This window comes from Primulina tabacum, chromosome 15, assembly GCF_025594145.1.
Source record: "Primulina tabacum isolate GXHZ01 chromosome 15, ASM2559414v2, whole genome shotgun sequence".
NCBI lineage: Eukaryota > Viridiplantae > Streptophyta > Magnoliopsida > Lamiales > Gesneriaceae > Primulina > Primulina tabacum.
The window spans coordinates 4,501,796-4,520,475 of NC_134564.1; the positions used below are offsets into that span (position 1 = coordinate 4,501,796).

Here is an 18,680-nt window from a genome sequence, read left to right on the forward strand (position 1 = left end):
TTATGGAAACCTACGATCAAGAAGATGGGTGAATGGGCGCCGGAAGGGTGTCCGGTGTGGCCCCTCCGATGCTTAAGTTAATGGATAATTTAACAAAGATACCAATGTAACCAAGTGGCGGTTGTGATATTGGTGTGATGAAAATATTTTAAAGAGCAATGAATGTTGTTGTATTCAATCTCTGAGAAATAAATGCAAAGATAGAACCTTGATATTTATAATAGGAGAAATGATGATGATCTCGTTCTGCGTGCTACCTACTAATTATGGTAGGGCGGCTGATCATTCCCTATATTCTGACATGTTAAATCTCACACTAGTTACATCCACCCTACTCGATTTTGTCAATCATTTAGATTGATGTCAGAGACGGGACAGCCGCCCACATCCTGTTTTGCCAGTACACTCAAGTGTAGTGCTCATATCGAGGTAGCCCGAGTAAGAAGTTCCTGGGAATTCTAGTGAAATCCCGGGCATCCAATAGCCTGGGAAAAAGACCTCCCGTGCGCTCACCTGCTCGGCCTCTAATGAACTCTTCCTGCAATTTTATCCTGACCTGGACCAACCGTTCAATATCTCGGGTCATCCATACCCGGGAATTCACCCATGACCCCGACACTCACCCATGTTTCGGGATCCAAGCTCTCCCGGGGGTATCATCACTCCCTCTTAAATAGTCGGGCTAGAATCATACTCGCTGTCCCGATTAGTCTTGTGTGCCCGGTCATGGAAAATATTTTGTCGTTTAGTATCCCCGGGTTGGTAGGACTGACGTCATCTCATTAGGGCTGAAGTAAGCCCTAGAATCCGAACGGTCAGAAAATTTTTGTATTCCGAGAAGATAAATCACTATGTTGCCTCGAATTCCGAGCCTGTCTTTTCACATTTCCCACGCGATTTCCAACGTGAATCTCAACCGTCCATCTGTTCCACGATCAGCGGCTCAGATTAATCCCTTCCTTCCCATATATATCCTCTTCTTGAGCTCATTCTCACTTTTCACTTCTTGCACTTTTTTCTCTGAACTTTATCTTCTCCGGCGACGCGCTCTCTCACCTCAGGCTATCTTTCTATTACCAGTCACCAGTCATCACCTTCACCTCGTAAGTTCTTTTTTCTTTATTTTCTACCTCTGCTTTTTTTTTCTTCTCTTTCCATCATGTCCAACTCCACTTCTGGCAAAAATGTTAAAGGTCTCTCGGAGGACAACTCCTCGACCCCTTCTGAAACTTCTGTCCACATACCCATAGCCATCCCTCTTCCATCCTCCCGACTTCTTTCGAAAAAACAAAAACCCAAAACCACCGCCTCCTCTTCCCGACCAACTGGTCCCTAGGGCAAAGGGAAAGACAAAGTTACAGGGCCCTGGTGGTTTTCTACAGTAACTTCTACACTTAGCCCGAGGAACCTTGAAGACATTAAGTCCTTATGATCAATCCCCTCTAATTACAAAATCATTATCCCCGAGCCAAATGATCACCCAAACACCCTACCCGTGGGCTTTCAAACCTTTTTTTGTAGAATAACTCAAGAGTGGGCTCCGATTTCCGGTCCACCATTTTTTTTGAAGGGGTTGCCCGGTTCTTTGGGCTCCCGATTAACCATCTTCACCCCCAATGATTTTAGAATTATGGTGGCCACTTTTATTCTGTTTCGTATGAAAAATCTCCCAATGAACTCTTCCATTTTTCACTTCTTTTATGTTTGCCGGTTTAATGACGAGGTTTTTTCCTTCATGGTCCTGATGAAATACCGATTTCTGACAGACATCCCTTCCTCCTTGAAGGGGTGAAAAACCAAAATTTTCTTTTTACAACTCCCAAATCCCCTTACCTGTTCAACAGGCTTTTCACCCTTATTGCCTGAGCAACCCGAACTCCCCCGGGATTTCAAACTTCTTCCCCCTTTCACCCAAGCTTGGGATGCTAAAGAGGACCAATCCTTCCTGTCATCAGTTCTGATCGAGGGGGCCAATCTGATTTATTATGGGATCGGGCCCCGGCCTAAAGAGCATGTGGACTAGATAATAGATTGGCCAGGCTGGTTCACAGGCTGGTAAATTACTTTCCTTCGAACTTGATTTTTTTTTACCTGATCATATTTGGTGCAGCAGAGGAAGAGGTGATCAAGGCCAGTCTCCTTGAAGCGTCCGCTCGAATGAAGGCCGAGCAGAAACAAGCCCGGGAGAAAAAGAGGGCTCGGGAAGCCCAAGAACAAGTGGAACGCAGGATCCAGGCTGAGGCTGAGTCCCGAGAGGAGACGGTCCTAATCAGGGAGGAGGCCACTTCATTGGCCAGTGAAGAGGATCTGGTGCCTCTGAATCACCACAAGAGGAAGGCCTTGCTGGAACCGATCACCGAGACGGTTACCCTTCCTGAGGGAGAGCCCGAGATAACCGCCTGGTCACACCCCCCTCCCGGCTCATCTACTGGTCCTAATTCCCAGGGCGAGATGCTCTTAGTCTTGCCAAATATTTTTGGTGATGACGTAAGCACGGACCTTACCAAAATGGTGCGGGGTCTTCTTCGTCTTGAGGAGGTCGAGCATCTCAGAGGACTCCACCACAACCAGAAATTGTACGAGGGGGTTGCCCAGTCTTTTTCTGTAAGTTGTCTTCTTAACTTTTACTTTTTATTTGACTGTGCCAATTTTTATCTTTCCTTTGATTGCAGGGCTTGCAGATGCTCATATCTGCTTATGAGTAGGTGGCTACTGCAGCCAAGAAGGCGAATAACCAAGCCTCCATCGTCCGAAAAATGCATGACAGACTCCTGGCGGAATTGGGCTGAGTGAAAGAGCTCCACGAGCAAGATTTAACCCTGGGAGAAGGCCGCTTGGAGACAACAGCTGGATTTAGCCCAAGCAGAACTTGCTGCTATCCGATCTGAGTTGGAGTCTTCCTGTAAGGAGCACGATTACAACTTAGAGACTGCTCATCTAGAGGTGCGAGCAGCCAGGGATGAAGCAAAATCTAGAGCTTGCAAAGACTTCCCATGAAGATAGGATGGCTCGGTTTTAGAAGTCCCGGGAGTTTAAAAAAATGGTGGCTGACAAAGCCTTCATTTATTTTGACATGGGCTTCAATAAGTTTTTGGAGCAATTCCAAGCAGAAGGCCTTGTTCCTCATGACAGGGAAGACTTCCCCGACTTGTTGAAGGCTGCTGCCTCTCTCCCGGAAGATGAAGAAGAGGAAAATAAGCAGGATCCCAAGATAGATTAGGATTTTTCGTTTCTTCCCGGGCTTCCGGGCAAAATGTAACATTCCTTTCGTTTAATGAAGTATATAGTTTCTTTTTTCATTTGTCTTTTTCCTGGTAATAAATGAACAATGTCAAGAATATTTTTCAAGTATTAGAAACAACTCGGGCTTCCCTATATATCCTGGAAAATATCCGAAGAAAATTGAATTTTTGTATAATAACAAGAATATCTTGTTTTAAATTCTTTTGAACCTACCCCCGAGGGCTTTTCTTAGTAGATGATTGGGATTACTGGTTCTTGGACTTAGTAAATAACCGGGGTACGGATCTCCGGGCCAGGGTACGGGTTCCTGGGCTTAGTAAATGACTGGGGTACTGGATCCCCGAGCCAGGATACGGGTCCCTGGACTTAGTAAATGACCGGGGTACGGATCCCCGGGCCAGGGTACGGGTCCCTGGACTTAGAACAACATTTCATTGAATATTCTTCGTTTGATTTGATGTACAGATAAATAGATACAAGAGAAATTTAAGCATAATATTTTTTCAAATGAAATGCATTCCATGGTCTCTTGAGAGAGTGTCCCTGAGAGTCTTCCAGATAAAAAGCTGCTCCCGAGCTGACTCTCTGAATTACCTTTAAAGTTCCTTCCCAACGAGCTTCCAGTGTTCCCATATCCCCAGCTGGTTTCACTTTTTTCATGACTAGATCCCCGACCTGGAAATCTCGTGAACGAACATGTTTATTATATGATTTCATTACCCTGCTTCGGTAAGCTTCCATTCGGATGGCTACCCGATCTTTCTTTTCTTCCACCAAATCAAGCTCAATGGCACGGGTTTGATCATTACTTTTTGGGTAAGATTCCACTCGAGCAGAAGACTGTCCAACTTCCACAGACAAAACTGCTTCCGAGCCATAGATTAAACTGTACGGAGTTTCCCGAGTGGCTGTCCGAGGTGTAGTCCTGTATGCCCATAGTACATTTGGCAGTTCTTCAACCCAATCTTTACCTTTCCCTTGAAGTCGGGTTTTTAATGCTTGTACAATAATTATGTTAGTTACCTCGGTTTGACCATTAGCTCTTGGGTAGGCTACAGAAGTAAAAGATTGAGTGATTTTCATTTCTCGGCACCAGGACATGATTTTCTTCCCCTGGAATTGTCTCTCATTGTCTGAAATTAATCTTCTAGGGATACCAAATCTGCAAACAATATTTTTCTTGAGAAACTTCATCACTTCGTCCTCAGTAATATTGGCCAAAGGCTCGGCCTCCACCCACTTAGATAAATAATCCACAGCCACCATAAGAAATTTTTTCTGAGCTCGGGCTACGGGGAAAAGGCCCACAATATCCATGCCCCATTGATCAAAAGGACATGATGCCCAAATAGGCTGCATGTTAATAGTATGAATGTGTTCAAATTTAGAATGGTACTGACAACCTTTACATGTCTTGACGAGCTGGACGACATCTTGATTCATCTTAGGCTACCAAAATCCGGTTAATATTGCTTTTCGAGCCAAGGCTGCTCCTCCGAGATGTTCACCACAACATCCCTCATGAATTTCTTGAAGAACATACTCCACTTCACTCTCTGCTAAACACTTGAGCAAAGGACCCTGGTATGATCTCCCGCATAATACATTATATAAAAGGACGAACTTGGGTACTTTTTTCTTTATTTTCAAAGCTCGAGCTCGGTCTTCTGGGAGCTTGGCGTGAGTTATATACTCGATCAGAGATGTCATCCTATGAACTCTCCTGGGCCGATGATGCACCTTCATCAACAGAGAGAACCAGTCGGGTAAGACATAAGATTTCCTGGGTGCTGATATCTGACAGAGAGGCAGCCATTTTGGCCAGAGTGTCAGCCTCCGCATTTTCATCTCGGAGAATTTGCTCAATGCTCCAATCAATTAGGGACTGCTGCCCGGGCTGTGATGAGTCCCAAATATCTTAGCATTTTCTTGTACTTGGCTTCATATGCTCCTTTGATTTGCTTGGTAACCAACTGAGAATCAGAGTAAATAACAACACGGGAAGCCCCATCTTCCCGGGAGGCTTGTAATCCAGCAAAAACAGCTTCATATTCTGCTTCATTATTGGTGACTCGGGAACCAATTAGAAGAGCTAATTTAATCTTCTCTCTTGATGACGTAATAAGAACTACTCCAACCTCGCATCTTGATGAATTTGATGCACTGTCAACAAAAACTCTCCATACTTCCTCCTCTTCTGGTTGAACCATTTCTATAAAGAAATCGGTTAACGCCTAGGCTTTGATGACAACCCGGGGCTTATACCCAATGTCGTACTCTCCGAGCTCTACTGTCCATTTTATCATTCTCCTCGAGACCTCGGAATGAATCATGATTCTTCCGAGTGGGGAGTTGGTGAGAATCACAATTGGGTGTGATAAAAAATAAGGTCGCAGCTTTCGGGCGGTCATTACCAGAGCAAGGGCTACTTTCTCAACTTCACTGTATTTTAGCTCTGCTCCCCTGAGAGCATCACTGACATAATACACCGGCTTCTGGTCTGTCCCTTCTTCTCGGATGAGTACAAAGCTAACGGCGTACTCTGTAGCATATAAGTAGATTAGCAATTTTTCCCCGAGCCCGGGCTTTACCAAGATTGGTAACTTAGCCAAGTGATTTTTAGACCTTGAAAAGCTTGCTCTCACTTCTCGTCCCAACCGAACTCCTGTGCTTTCCTCAGAACCTGAAAGAATGGATAACTTCTGTGTGCAGACCTAGAAATGAGTCGAGACAGGGTAGCAATCCTCTCGGTCAACTTTTGCACTTCCCGGACAGATTTTGGAGAAGGCATGTCGAGCACTGTTTTAATCTTTTCCGGGTTTACTTCAATTCCTCGGTCCATCACCAGAAAATCCAAGAACTTCCCACTTCTTACCTCAAAAATGTATTTAGCCGGGTTGAGCTTTATTCCATATTGTCTTAATGTGGCAAATGTCTCACCCAGGTCGGAAATGAATCAAGAGACTTATAGGGTCTTGATCAAGATGTCGTCCACATAAACCTCCACATTCATCCCCATCTATTTTTGGAAGACTTGATTCATTAGGCGCTGGTATGTGGCCCCAGCATTCTTCAATCCAAAGGGCATTATCACATAGAAAAAAGTGCCTCCAGAAGTGATGAAGCTGGCTTTGTCTTGATCTTCCCGGGCAAGAGGGATTTGGTGGTACCCCTGATATGCATCCATAAAGCTTAACAATTCGAACCCGGAAGTTGAATCCACCAATTGATCGATCCGGGGAAGTGGGTAGCAATCTTTGGGACATGCTTTGTTCAGATCTCGGAAGTTCCTCACACATTATCCACTTCCCCGTAGCTTTTGGGACAAGAACCACATTTGAGAGCCAGATAGGAAATTGCACCTCCCGAATGTGGTCGGCCCGCAGCAACTCCTACGTATGTTTGTCAATGACTTTATCTTTTTTAGGTCAGAAATGTCTCTTCTTTTGCTTTATAGGTCGTGATCCCGAGATAATATTCAATTTATGCTCAGCTACATTGGGACGAGATCCCGATTAGTTCCTGTTGAGACCAAGCGAAAACATAAATGTTAGCTTTTAAACAGGCCAAAAGACTAACCCGGGTGGAGACATTAAGATCTCGAGCCACCCGGATCTGCTTCCCTGGCTCGATCTCTATTGTTTCCTGTTCTTCCTCAGCAACAAAATGCACTTTTCTTTCAACCATCTCCTTCTCTCCTCAGATTACCTTCTTTCCCTTATCTTCCTTCCTGGCCTTCTTTTGATCCACTTGGACCGTTTCTCCATAACACTTCCGAGAGGAAGGATGGTCTCCCCTGACTTCACCAACTTGGTCTCGTACTGGGAATTTGATTTTCTGATGGTAGGTTGAGGCCGCAGCCCTCATCTCATTCATTGCCAGTCGCCCGAGAATGATGTTATATGAAGACTGGGCATCCACCACCGTGAAGATTTTCATTACCATTTTTCTCAACTCTCCCGTTCCCAAAGTTAAAGGCAGCGTTATTTATCCTTCTGGGTGAACAGAATGGCCCGTGAAGCCAAACAAAACTGTGTCAACTGCCTCCAGCTGATATTCTTGAAAATCTATCTGTACCAAAGCTTCCTTGAAAATGACATTGACAGAGCTAGCCATTGTCAACAAAGACTCTCATCACATCATAGTTTGCAACCCGGGCTTGAATAACAAGAGCATCATTGTGGGGTAGGCTAACTCCTCGAAGATCTTCGGGGCCAAAGCTTATAAACGGCTCATTTCTCCTTCTCCAATCAACTTCCAGACAGTCTTTTCTACTTCTAGCCTTCCGGGCCCGGTTAAAGTCACCATCTGTGGATCCTCCTGAGATCATTTTTATTACACCTCGAGTCGGGGTGGGTGTTTTTTTTTCCAGTTGTCTGCCTCTTTTCTCCTGGGAGCTCCCCTCTTCCCTCCTAATTCCATTTAGGACGCTTGTTTGTTTTCCAAAGGTATTGGGCCTGGGACGCCGGGCTATCCAGGGTGGTTGCCTTGCCATATCTTTTTGTGCGTTATGCTCTGGTGCATAGTGCCGACTGGACTCTTTCCTCAAAGTTCGACATTCACTGGTGTCATGAGAACATTCTATGTGAAGGGTACAAAACCCTCTTTTTCCGGTTTTGATAATCGCGCCCCTGAACTGGGATTTTGTGCTACGTCTGAGCTCCACTCATGAATCTCCCGATCCCGGGCAACTCTTAGGGGTATATGAGATAAATGCACCGAGTTACTTCGGTTGTGAGCTCTTTCCTCGGGCCTAACAACCCGGTCTCCTCAGACTCTCTTCAAAGCCACTCTCTTTTGATTTTGGGCTTCTTCTATGTTGATGTATTTTTCTGCTCGAGACAAGAGATCTTCAAAATCTTTGGGCAACTTCTTTGTCAGAGATCGGAAGAAATCTCCTTCCCACAATCCTTGTGTGAATGTAGTAATTTTCGTCTCGGGAGCGCAGGGAGGGATATCCAAAGCCACTCGGTTGAATCTTTTGATATACGCTCTCAAAGTCTCGTCCGGGCCCTGCTTTACTTCAAATAAACTGAAAACAGTCGTCTTATACTTCTTGCTACTGCTGAACTGATGCAAGAATACCTTCTGGAAATCATCAAAAGATTGGATGCTTTGAAGCACCATCCCTTCGAACCATCTCTAGGTCGAGTCAACCAGGGTAGTTAGAAATACTTTGCATTTAATTTGGTCTCCATAGCAGTGCAGCATGGCCATATTTTCGAATCTGGCGAGATGTTCCTCAGGTTCAGAACTCCCATCATAATCCTTAATCCTGGCCGATTTGAAATGCCCGGGCAATGGTTCTCGGATGATGATATCATAGAAGGGGCAACCCTTGGTCTCAACTCGAGTGTTGCTTTTAGAGCCAACTTGTCCTTCCAGCATTTTCACTTTCTTTCTCAATTCCTCCAGCTCTTCTACCATGGTGGGAGATTTAGAACCGGCACTCGACTCCCTTCCTTCCTCCCTTCTACTTCCTTCTCGATCTTCCCGCCCTTGCTCATGTCCCTGTTTTGGCTGAGCAGAATGATGAGAAAGGGCTTTCTTTGCCAAATCTACCTCCACAGCATCAAACACAATTTTAGCCAACTCTTCGGGTGTTAAGTTGATAACAGGCTGGGTATCAAAGGGTGGCGGACCATCTGTGCCAGAGAGAAGTGCATTATCTCCTTGGATCCGAGAATTTTCCTGATCCGCTCTCCTAGCAGGAGCCATATCCACGTCTTAGAACTCAAGATTTCCCACAAACAGCGCCAATAATGCGATCTGGGTGAAATGGATGAGCCAAGTCGGATGCTCCACTGGATCTGCTATCAAGAAGAGGAAAATATGAGCAGTATGGATATCGGAACCAGAAGTTCCTTCCCGGGCACTTATGGAAACCTGCGATCAAGAAGATGGGTGAATGGGCGCCAGAAGGTGTCCGACGTGGCCAATCCGATGCTTAAGTTAATGTATAATTTAACAAATGAACCAATGTAACCAAGTGATGATTGTGATATTGGTGTGAGGAAAAGATTTTAAGGAGCAATGAATGTTATTGTATTCAATCTCTGAATGAAATAAATGCAACGATAGAACCTGGTATTTATAGTAGGAGAAATGATGATGATCTCGTTCTGCGTGCTACCTACTAATTATGGTAGGGCGACTGATCATTCCCTATATTCTGACACGTCAAATCTCACACTAGTTACATTCACCCTACTCAATTTTGTCAACCATTTTGATTGGTGTCAGAGATGGGACAGCCGCCCACATCCTGTTTTGCCAGTACACTCAAGTGCAGTGCTCATATCGAGGTAGCCCGAGTAAGAAGTTCCCAAGAATTCTAGTGAAAACCCGGGCATCCAATAGCCTGGGAAAAAGACCTCCCGTGCGCTCATCTGCCCGACCTCTAATGAACTCTTCCTGCAATTTTACCCTGACCTGGACCATCCGTTCAATATCTCGGGTCATCCATGACCCGAGAATTCACCCATGACCCGGGCACTCACCCATGTTTCGGGATCCAGCCTCTCCCAGGGGTATCATCATTATATATAATATGTTATTAAGGTTACCCAAATATCTAAATCATAAAATTGATTCGTGAGACATATCATCCTTATATCTTAATTTCACCCCTTGGTATTCAGTTGGACAGTCTCGAATACTTTGTAAATATTTTATAGAATATAAATTATATGTTTTAGGATATAATCTCCATCGTATGATTAAAAACATCTCAAAGTCTAGTCCTTGGAGTTGAATTTATTTTATTTCAATAATAATAATAATAATAATAATAATAATTTTATAAATGCTTGTATAGTGATGCAAGAATATATTATTCATGAACTTTAGAGTGCGATGTGAGTATATTGAATTTTTGGAACTTTATATACTTCTGTACAATCATTTCAACATCCACGGCCGGCGATTACATTAAAATTAAATAGAAATAACTCAAGTATATAAACTTTATTTTGAAACTGAAATTGAAATTGATTATGGTATAAAATAATTATAAAAACATTATAATTATATTTGTAACTAGTTACAAACACATTCACGTTATATGTCAAGAGGCATGGAAGAAGTGGAATAAAACAATACTTGAAAAAAAAAAAAAAAAGAGATCCAAAATAAAGAACCAAGTCTGCTCTAGGAATTACTCAACCTAAGCATCGAGACAGGGGATTAAATATCCAATGTAGAATCCCGTATCTGATTTTTTTCCCTCGACGAGAAATATATTTTCTTTATTTAATTGATATAATTTTCATCCTAAATAATTTTCCTAATATTATCTTTCTTTGTTCATTTGATTGTGTATAATATTTAATGAGATTTTGTCTTTCTAGATAATGAGATAATTATGCAAATATTATCATGATATGATATATTTTCTAATTAAACTTTTACCTTCCTTATCTTATAGATTTGCTTGTGAGATTGAGAAAAATGATTAATAAGATAAGCGAGGACAGTGAGGCGGCTCCTCTCAATCAATAATACACACACTTGTGCTCGTTGCGGATCTTAGAGAAATATTTCTTCAGGAGACGTGCTGGTTTGAAGAGTGTGGATGCTTGTGCTGCCGTGATTGTTGGAGACATTTCAGACATCACGAGTGCAAGTGTTGGCAGAAGATTGTTTCAGTGCTCCAAGCTTTTGGCATCATATTTTGCTTTCTTGTTTAAGTTTTAATTTTATTGGTTGTTTTAGAAAGCAGTTTAGTTTCTCAACGTGTTGAGGAAATTTGATTTTAGTCATAATCACTATTGGAGGAAATTTGATTTTAGTCATAATCTCTATTGGAATTATTTTCGTGTAAACTCATTGGGGTTTTTATAGTGATTAATTTTTGCCCTGAGTCACCGCGCAAATATTTATACTTGTGCAAATTTAATCGTGTTCATATATTTATTTAAAGTGAATTTGTGTTGCAAACTTTAATATTCCACTGCATGTTGTCTTAAATGTTGTAACATTTGAAACAACACTTAATTTTGATAAAACACAAATTCATAATCTTACACTGATGTTATCGTATTCACTCACTTCTGTCAAGCAATAACACCTTACACCCCTTATTTGACATGGTTTTCCAAAAACTTCAATATCCTTCTGCACATGTATGTTTTGGAAATGAACCCTTGATCAACGGTGTAGGCTTTCGGATCGTAGATTCTCAGCAATCTCAGTCTCCCAGAGGTCACCGTTTTCTAGGAGCTTTTCCTTGTCATAAAGAAGTTCCTATTATCATCACATTCAAAGAATTAGTATGTAATTAGAGTTGTACTCCGATATGTCGACGTCGTCAAACCAATATGAAAGTTTGAAGTTCAGACCTCATGAGTTTCAGTAGCGAATTCAAAGTTGGGCCCTTCAACAATTGCATCAACAGGGCAAGCTTCTTGGCAAAACCCACAGTAAATGCACTTTGTCATTTCAATATCATACCTGCAGATCAAAATTTGGTTGATTGTGATCCATAAGGAGCCGTCCGTGCACACAAATACAAGATACAAACATACCTGGTAGTCCGTCTGCTCCCATCTTCCCTTTCCTCAGCTTCAATGGTAATTGCTTGAGCAGGGCAAATCTGTACAAGAGTGAATATTTCATGAACTAAAATTGTAATCAGTAACGATGTACATAAATATAGCCCCACCAGAATCCCCAACTGTATATAATGAGTTGGAACTGAGTACATCCAGTGAGGTAGATAATTTAGAAATATGACAATCAAGCAACAGACTTGACAGAAGCAATGTTGAAGTCCAGAATTCCTATGCAGATATATACCGCGGTCACCCCAGAGTTCATGAATAACATTGCTTCTGTCCAGAATTCCTATGCAGATATATGCCGCGCTCAGCCCAGGGTTCATGAATAACTAAACATATGTTTGATGATATCCAAGTGAATCGGGTATAATATACGTGGACGATCCACCGGATGGTGAAGATAATTTTGTGTTTAGGAAATTTGAGTAAGGATAATGGTTTCAATTAAGACCTGCAAACAAGGAAAAGAACTCGTGAATGGGCGCTGGAGGGGTGTCCGGCGTGGCCACTCCGATGCTTAAGTCAGCAGGTGAGGATGAAGAACACAAGCGATATATGTTAAAATTATATGTGAGTGCTTGAGAGTTCAAAGTTTTCAGAATCTGTAAATGAAAAATGTACATGTTATTTATAGAAGTAAATCACATCATTACCTTGTTTTCAGTGTCCACCTGCTAAGTATGGTAAGTCGGCTGCCCATACTTTCTGATGACTTTTCTCATACGCCAAACCTATGTTGTTCTGACAGATAAGATAGTCCATACCAATACACTCGAATGTGATGCACTTCTCGAGATAACCTGGGTAGAAAGTACCCGAGAGCTTGCATGATAGCCCGGGCAATTAATCGCCCGGGAAGAGAATAAATACCCGGTTGATGAGGAGAGTGCCCGGCATATTGGCTCTTATTTAGGCTATCCTATTAGTCCTTCGGGTCATCCATGACCCGCACTCTTATGTGGGTATCACCACCCATCCCTTAAATAGTCAGGCTAGAATCTTGCTCGTTGTCCCGATCAGTCCTGCTTGGGCTTTCGTAGAAAGATTATCCACTCCAGATTTATAAAAGCATCGGGGGTTTCAAATATCCAAGAGATGGGATGAGGTTCCAGGAGCTTCAATTTCCCGGACTGTAGATAAGATGTCGGGGCTCCATGTCTCCCGTGCTCTAGATATTTGTCGTTTAGTATTCTCGAGCAGTCAGTGTAAGGCCCGAATTTCGCACACCCTAAACCCACACAATATTTGTAGAGGTCAAAGCTTGTTTAAAGTACCGATAACCCATATAATCAACACAAGGCCTAAAATTTATAAAGAATCATAACTTATTTACTAAAAGGAAATAATGAGTCAATCTCTCAAACATGTCAATGAGTAAATAAATCAGGTCTTTCAAAGGACTAGCCAAAATATTTAAAAAGAAATAATCCACGAATCCTAAAAGAACTCAAATGAAAGAATTCAAGTCTCCAAACTCTATGGAACATCCTCTATGTCATCATCATCCTCAATGATCTCTTCTATATATTCTACGTATTCATCTTCCTCATTCAGATTATTACCTGAAAACAAAATTATTCAGTACACTCCTGTATCCAGCCACTAATTCGATCTCAAGGATAATGACAAAAGCTTTCACAAAAATAAATAATAAATACACATGTAAATAGGATGTCAGAATGAGATAACAACAGAATGACAGAACCCAGATAAGAATTTCTATCATGCAGCACTTTGACCATAGGGAAACAAGAGGTGGCTCGCATACTTCCCCACATGCAGCACTTTTACCCGCAGGAACCAAGAGGTGGCTCACATGACAGACAGAACAGAACAACATCCACAACGGGACCCCATTATGCAGCACTTTGACCATAGGGAAACAAGAGGTGACTCACATGTATCCCACATGCAGCACTTTGACCCGCATGAACCAAGAGGTGGCTCACATGACATACATATCATCCAAAATATCACCAGAACATAACCAAATACAGGATTCCAACAAATAAGGAACAATAAAGCATCGATAATAACGATATGAATCCAAATTCATTATTGTGGAGCTTTTACGAAATAATGTCGGAATAGGAGTGTACACACCTGAGATCTTTAGCTTAAATGTGAATACTAAATCAGGAATCTTGAGCAATATCAAAATCTATAAACCAAGGTTATTAGATTAGGTGTTTGGTAAATAAAACTCCAGCAACTATATATTACTGTTTAAATCCATACAATACAATATCCTAAATATTGAGAAGCTAGCTGACCGAAGCATTCTATCCAAGCCTCAAAGTTAGGATGCTATTATTAAGTTTTAAGATAATACTTAATACTTAATTTGGAACTAACCTCTTCCAACACAAAATACCAATCATTTAAACCTTGAACCAACAATGATAAATTGAAACTATTCTAGTATATAAATATATGTATATATGTAATTGAATTTTTTAAAACATGGTTAACATTAAAATTAATCATTTGATTAATTAGTAATCTTTGTATCACAAATTCAGCAACCCATTTCCTTCTTCTGTAGAACCGACCAGCTATCAAGACATCACCTAACACCCAACAATGATTTTCTTTAACAAACCATTTCCATTTACAAACGTATTTAGTTGTCAAATAATTCAAAACACATCATTTACGTAGCAAGAAAATCTGAAATTGGTTACTGTAATTTATGAACTACTAAGAGCCTAAATCATCAAACAAACCTTAATAAATTATATCTTATGATCGAAAATCTTAAGATTTCCAAATTCACTTGTTATCCTCTTTAAAATATTTTCCTACATACGCATCAAGTTTTGATAACACAACCACCCAGAAAATAATAATTAAACTTACCTTAAAACAGTAGAAATTAGATAAGAATAGAAGATGAGCAAATTTTCTCCCTCTCCTACTTTTCCTGTACCGATGGAAGACGGCTACTGTTCTAGTGAGAGTTTTTTTTTGTCCTCAATTTATGTTTAAATCACTAATGGGCCAAATTCAATTATTTAATGTTTTATTTTAAAGCCCAGTTAACTTTTATTAGCATTAAGATTAAATATATTAAAATACGTACATAAGCTTTGGGGTGTTACAGTAGGGATGATGTCATGATGACGTTTGCCCTAGAATTCCAACGGTCCGAATCGTTTCATATTCCGAGGTAATAATGAGTCTGACGTCTTGATAACCGTGCACGTCCTTTCCTATTCTCAGTACATTTTACGAGGTGCATCTTGTCCGTCCACGCGTCTTTAGATTAACGGCTGAGATCAACCTTTCCCGCCTATATATAGTAGCAAATCAGATTTTTTAAATTACTTCATAAATTCAAAATCTTGCCCAAATTCTTGCCAATTTTTATCTCGACTCTCCGACGTGCAAATTCCTTCCTACTCTGGCGATTCCACAGCCACTTCTAAGTTCGTGCAACCACCGTTTCCTCCACCATACTCGTAAGTTCCCTCTTTATTTTTATCGAAAATATGTCCAATTCCACCACCTCCACCTCGGGGGCCAATGCGCGAGGCTCATCTGGTTATGAGTCCACCGCGCTACGCTCCGATTCATCTCCTTCTCCTCCCCCCCGTCGTCTTCCCGTCCACACTTCCAAAAAACCCAAAGCCCACCAGTCAAAACCTTCTTCTTCTGGCCCTTCCCGAGCTCTGAAAAAGAGCAAAGGTAAGGGCAAAGCCCGAGCTTCTTCCCCCTCCCAACCCGAGACTCCAAGAGTTCCTTGGTTTTCCTCAATGAGCAGCATTTTGCGCTCGGGGGCGGACGAGAAGCTTAGGAATCTTTGCTCTATCCCCTCAACTTTCTCCATTCTAATACCCGGTCTTTCTGATAGGGCCGATCAGCCTCCTCCCGGCTACACCACCTTCTTCCGGAACCAGGTTAGAAATGGTCTTCGGTTCCCCATCCATCCTTTATACATTGGGGTCGCCAAATTCTTTGGTGTACCTATTAACCAACTCCACCCCAACTCTTTCAGGATTATGGCCTCGGCCTATGGCCTTTTCAAAATAAACAATCTTGTCATCAACCCCTTCATCCTTCACTACTTCTTCGCTTGCAGACTGGGAGATAATGCCTTCTCCCTGTCTGCCCAGTTAAATGTCCGGTTCCTTGATGACATCCCTTCTTCCCAGAAGGGGTGGAAATGAAGATTTTTCTTTATTCAACTCCCGAGTCCCTTCCCTTGCCTTATCGGGTTTCTCCCTTCTCTTCCTCCACAACCTACCCTTCCCAAAGTCTATAAATTTGAGGAACCTTTCCTCATAAGTCAGAAACTGGTTGAGGGCCGCAAATACTCCTCCTCCATCCTTATGATGATATCCAAGTGAATCGGGTATAAGATATGTGGACGATCCACCAGAGGGTGAAGATAATTTTGTGTTTAGCAAATTTGAGTAAGGATAATGACTTCAGTTAAGACCTGCAAACAAGAAAAAGAACTTATGAATGGGCGCCGGAGGAGTGTCCGGCGTGGTCACTCCGATGCTTAAGTCCGCAGGCGAGGATAAAGAACACAAGCAATATATGTGAAAATATATGTGAGTGTTTGAGAGTTCAAAGTTTTCAGAATCTGTAAATGAGAAATGTACATGCTATTTATAGAAGTAAATCTCATCATTACCTTGTCTTTAGTGCCCACATGCTAAGTATGATAAGTCAGCCGCCCATACTTTCTGATGACTTTTCTCACACGCCAAACCCATATTGTTCTGACATATAAGATAGCTCATACCAATACACTCGAGTGTGGCACGTTTCTCGAGGATAGCCCGGGTAGAAAGTACCCGGGAGCTTGCATGATAGCCCGGGCAATTAATCGCCTGGGAAGAGAATAAATACCCGGCTGATGAGGAGAGTGCCCGACATATTGATTCTGATTTAGGCTATCCAATTAGTCTCCCGATGACCCGGACTCTTATGGGGTATCACTAGTGTTCTATGAGTATTTTATTGAAAAGTAATGTTTGGATCCAGACTCTAATTTAGAAAAGCGTATAAACAAAGCAGAAGTAAAATTAATGTGATTTGGAGGTCTGAATTTAGCTTCTCTTAAGAAAATGATAAGATAGCTCTTTTTCGATATTATATATAAAAACAAAACAGCTTCTCCTTCTTTTTTAAAAAAACCATTTAACAAAATTCTACACGAAAAAGTGTTTTCTGAACTAATTATAAACTGACACTATAACACCACAATGAAATAAATTTTAGCAAAGGGAGTGAAGGAATCTACTACTAACAGCTTCACATAGTTTACAAGCAATGCAGCGTTCCTCTCCAGTTGGATAACGTCGCAAGGCATGTTCTCCACGGAAACGAGGACTGAAAGGACCCTTCTCAAAAGGATAATTATTCTGCACAAGAAAAGTACTTTCAGGCATTTATCAATCAACTAGAAATACCGAGAGCCAAGGCCTTTCATATAAGAGGCCCTTTTAATACACATAATAAATGCTTTTCCAGTTCAAAGCCCAAAATCCCTGCAATCCACTTTAGCCAAAAACTTTAAAACAAAGAACCTGAAACCTTCCCCTAAAAGAAAGAGGACGAAAAATCAAACACCTACTGTTACTTTCTGATCAAAGAAGTATTTGAGTGTCGGTGACAGACCTCGAACCATCTCAATGAGGAATAAAGTATTTATGCTCCTCTCAAAAACTACAAGTAGATAACAAGGGGCCAAAATTTATGATTTTCCCGTAAAGAAACAAAGAAAATGAACCAAATCTAGATAAAAATTTGTTAACCAGAACTCCAAGTCCTTTGATATCTCCTTTGCAAGTTTCTCTCTCTCTTCATCATCTGTAGGTTAAAGAGCCCAAAACAAATTAAAAATAAACATGTAACTGTCATTGTTCTTCTCAATATATTTAGTGTTAATCAGCAAAATATCATGAGTATCTTATGGCTTGAACTTGATGAAGATAAAACTGAACGCTGAATTGATTATTTATGAACTGTCTGTGTTCGAGATGACATTTACAAGAGAATATGCACAGCGTGAGCTACTGTATCATCAGCTTGCCGTTTGTTCTATACTGATATAAAGCCAAATGAAAATGGCAACAAGAATGATATCCACGAGGAATTACTTTTCCTTCCATGTACGAGAGATCAGAGAACAAAATTGTAATACCAATTCCATGTGTTAATGCACAAAGGAACATGACAAAAGCACTTCAACCCTGTTCAGTAGCTCTATTTAATATTTCCTATTCATATCTCAGTATACAACCAATTGTTCAAGTGTATTATATACCAAAAGCAAAAGTTAATTCAACACAGGAAATGATTCAAATTTTTTGCAATACAAACCCTTATCGGTAGAGAATGACTGCTTTGTGGCAAATGAGCGCTCACTGTATATAGCTCCAGAGCAGTTGGTTCCTTTCAAGGTTTGCCCCGCCAAAGCCTATACTTTCGAACCCCAAATATATTAAGAAAATACAAAATATAAAATCATTAGTAGAACATCTCCCGTAGTGATGAATTATCATTATAGAAGGTTTGACTACGAATGCAAGTCTTGTTAAGACTTTTGGGTATAGTTTGGTATACATCATAGGATAAACATGTGATATATAATATAATTATAAGTTAATAATAAATAAGACGTAGGATATTTTATTTAATATTTGGTATGATTTTAATAAGAGTGATTAAATTTATATATTAGATTGTAATGACAAAATTAACCTTATCATATAAATTTTATAATTTCAAAGTTATTGCTTGAGTTCATATTTCTCATCTGTTCATGCGCTGACAGTGCTTGAATGATTTTTTTTACCTAATTTTATATATTATATAATATGATAATTGAGCCCTTAATTTTGTGAGTACTCAAATATAAATTTT

At 41.0% G+C, this 18,680-nt stretch overlaps 2 protein-coding genes and 1 long non-coding RNA gene across 3 annotated transcripts; all 3 read right to left on the reverse strand.

Annotated features, from left to right (window-relative positions):
* Positions 1 to 8,013: 8,013 nt before the first annotated feature.
* Positions 8,014 to 8,370, reverse strand: LOC142525810 (uncharacterized). Its single transcript, XM_075630102.1, has one exon. It carries the CDS (start codon positions 8,368 to 8,370, stop codon positions 8,014 to 8,016), a length of 357 nt encoding a protein of 118 aa, XP_075486217.1.
* Positions 8,371 to 11,318: 2,948 nt separating this feature from the next.
* LOC142527681 (NADH dehydrogenase [ubiquinone] iron-sulfur protein 8-A, mitochondrial) lies at positions 11,319 to 18,347 on the reverse strand. The gene is made up of 6 exons (XM_075632569.1): positions 18,138 to 18,347; positions 17,389 to 17,624; positions 17,063 to 17,176; positions 11,769 to 11,836; positions 11,583 to 11,694; positions 11,319 to 11,487 (listed from the first exon to the last, which is right to left on the reverse strand). The coding sequence occupies exons 2-6, from the start codon at positions 17,440 to 17,442 to the stop codon at positions 11,392 to 11,394; spliced, it is 444 nt and encodes a 147-aa protein (XP_075488684.1). The 5' UTR covers positions 17,443 to 17,624; positions 18,138 to 18,347; the 3' UTR covers positions 11,319 to 11,391.
* Positions 13,115 to 14,825, reverse strand: LOC142527682 (uncharacterized). Its single transcript, XR_012815502.1, has 2 exons — positions 14,661 to 14,825; positions 13,115 to 13,962 (listed from the first exon to the last, which is right to left on the reverse strand). It is a non-coding gene; the product is annotated as an uncharacterized LOC142527682 (long non-coding RNA).
* Positions 18,348 to 18,680: the final 333 nt, after the last annotated feature.

Excerpts from the sequence above, each read along its gene's own strand:
- LOC142525810 (XM_075630102.1), bottom strand. The coding sequence starts at position 8,370 with ATGGTGCTTCAAAGCATCCAATCTTTTGATGATTTCCAGAAGGTATTC.
- LOC142527681 (XM_075632569.1), bottom strand. The coding sequence starts at position 17,442 with ATGGTTCGAGGTCTGTCACCGACACTCAAATACTTCTTTGATCAGAAA. Across the intron at positions 17,177-17,388 it reads TCTTTGATCAGAAAGTAACA|AATAATTATCCTTTTGAGAA; the intron begins GTAGGTGTTTGA and ends TTTCTTGTGCAG. Across the intron at positions 11,837-17,062 it reads CTTGTAAACTATGTGAAGCT|ATTTGCCCTGCTCAAGCAAT; the intron begins GTTAGTAGTAGA and ends ACTCTTGTACAG.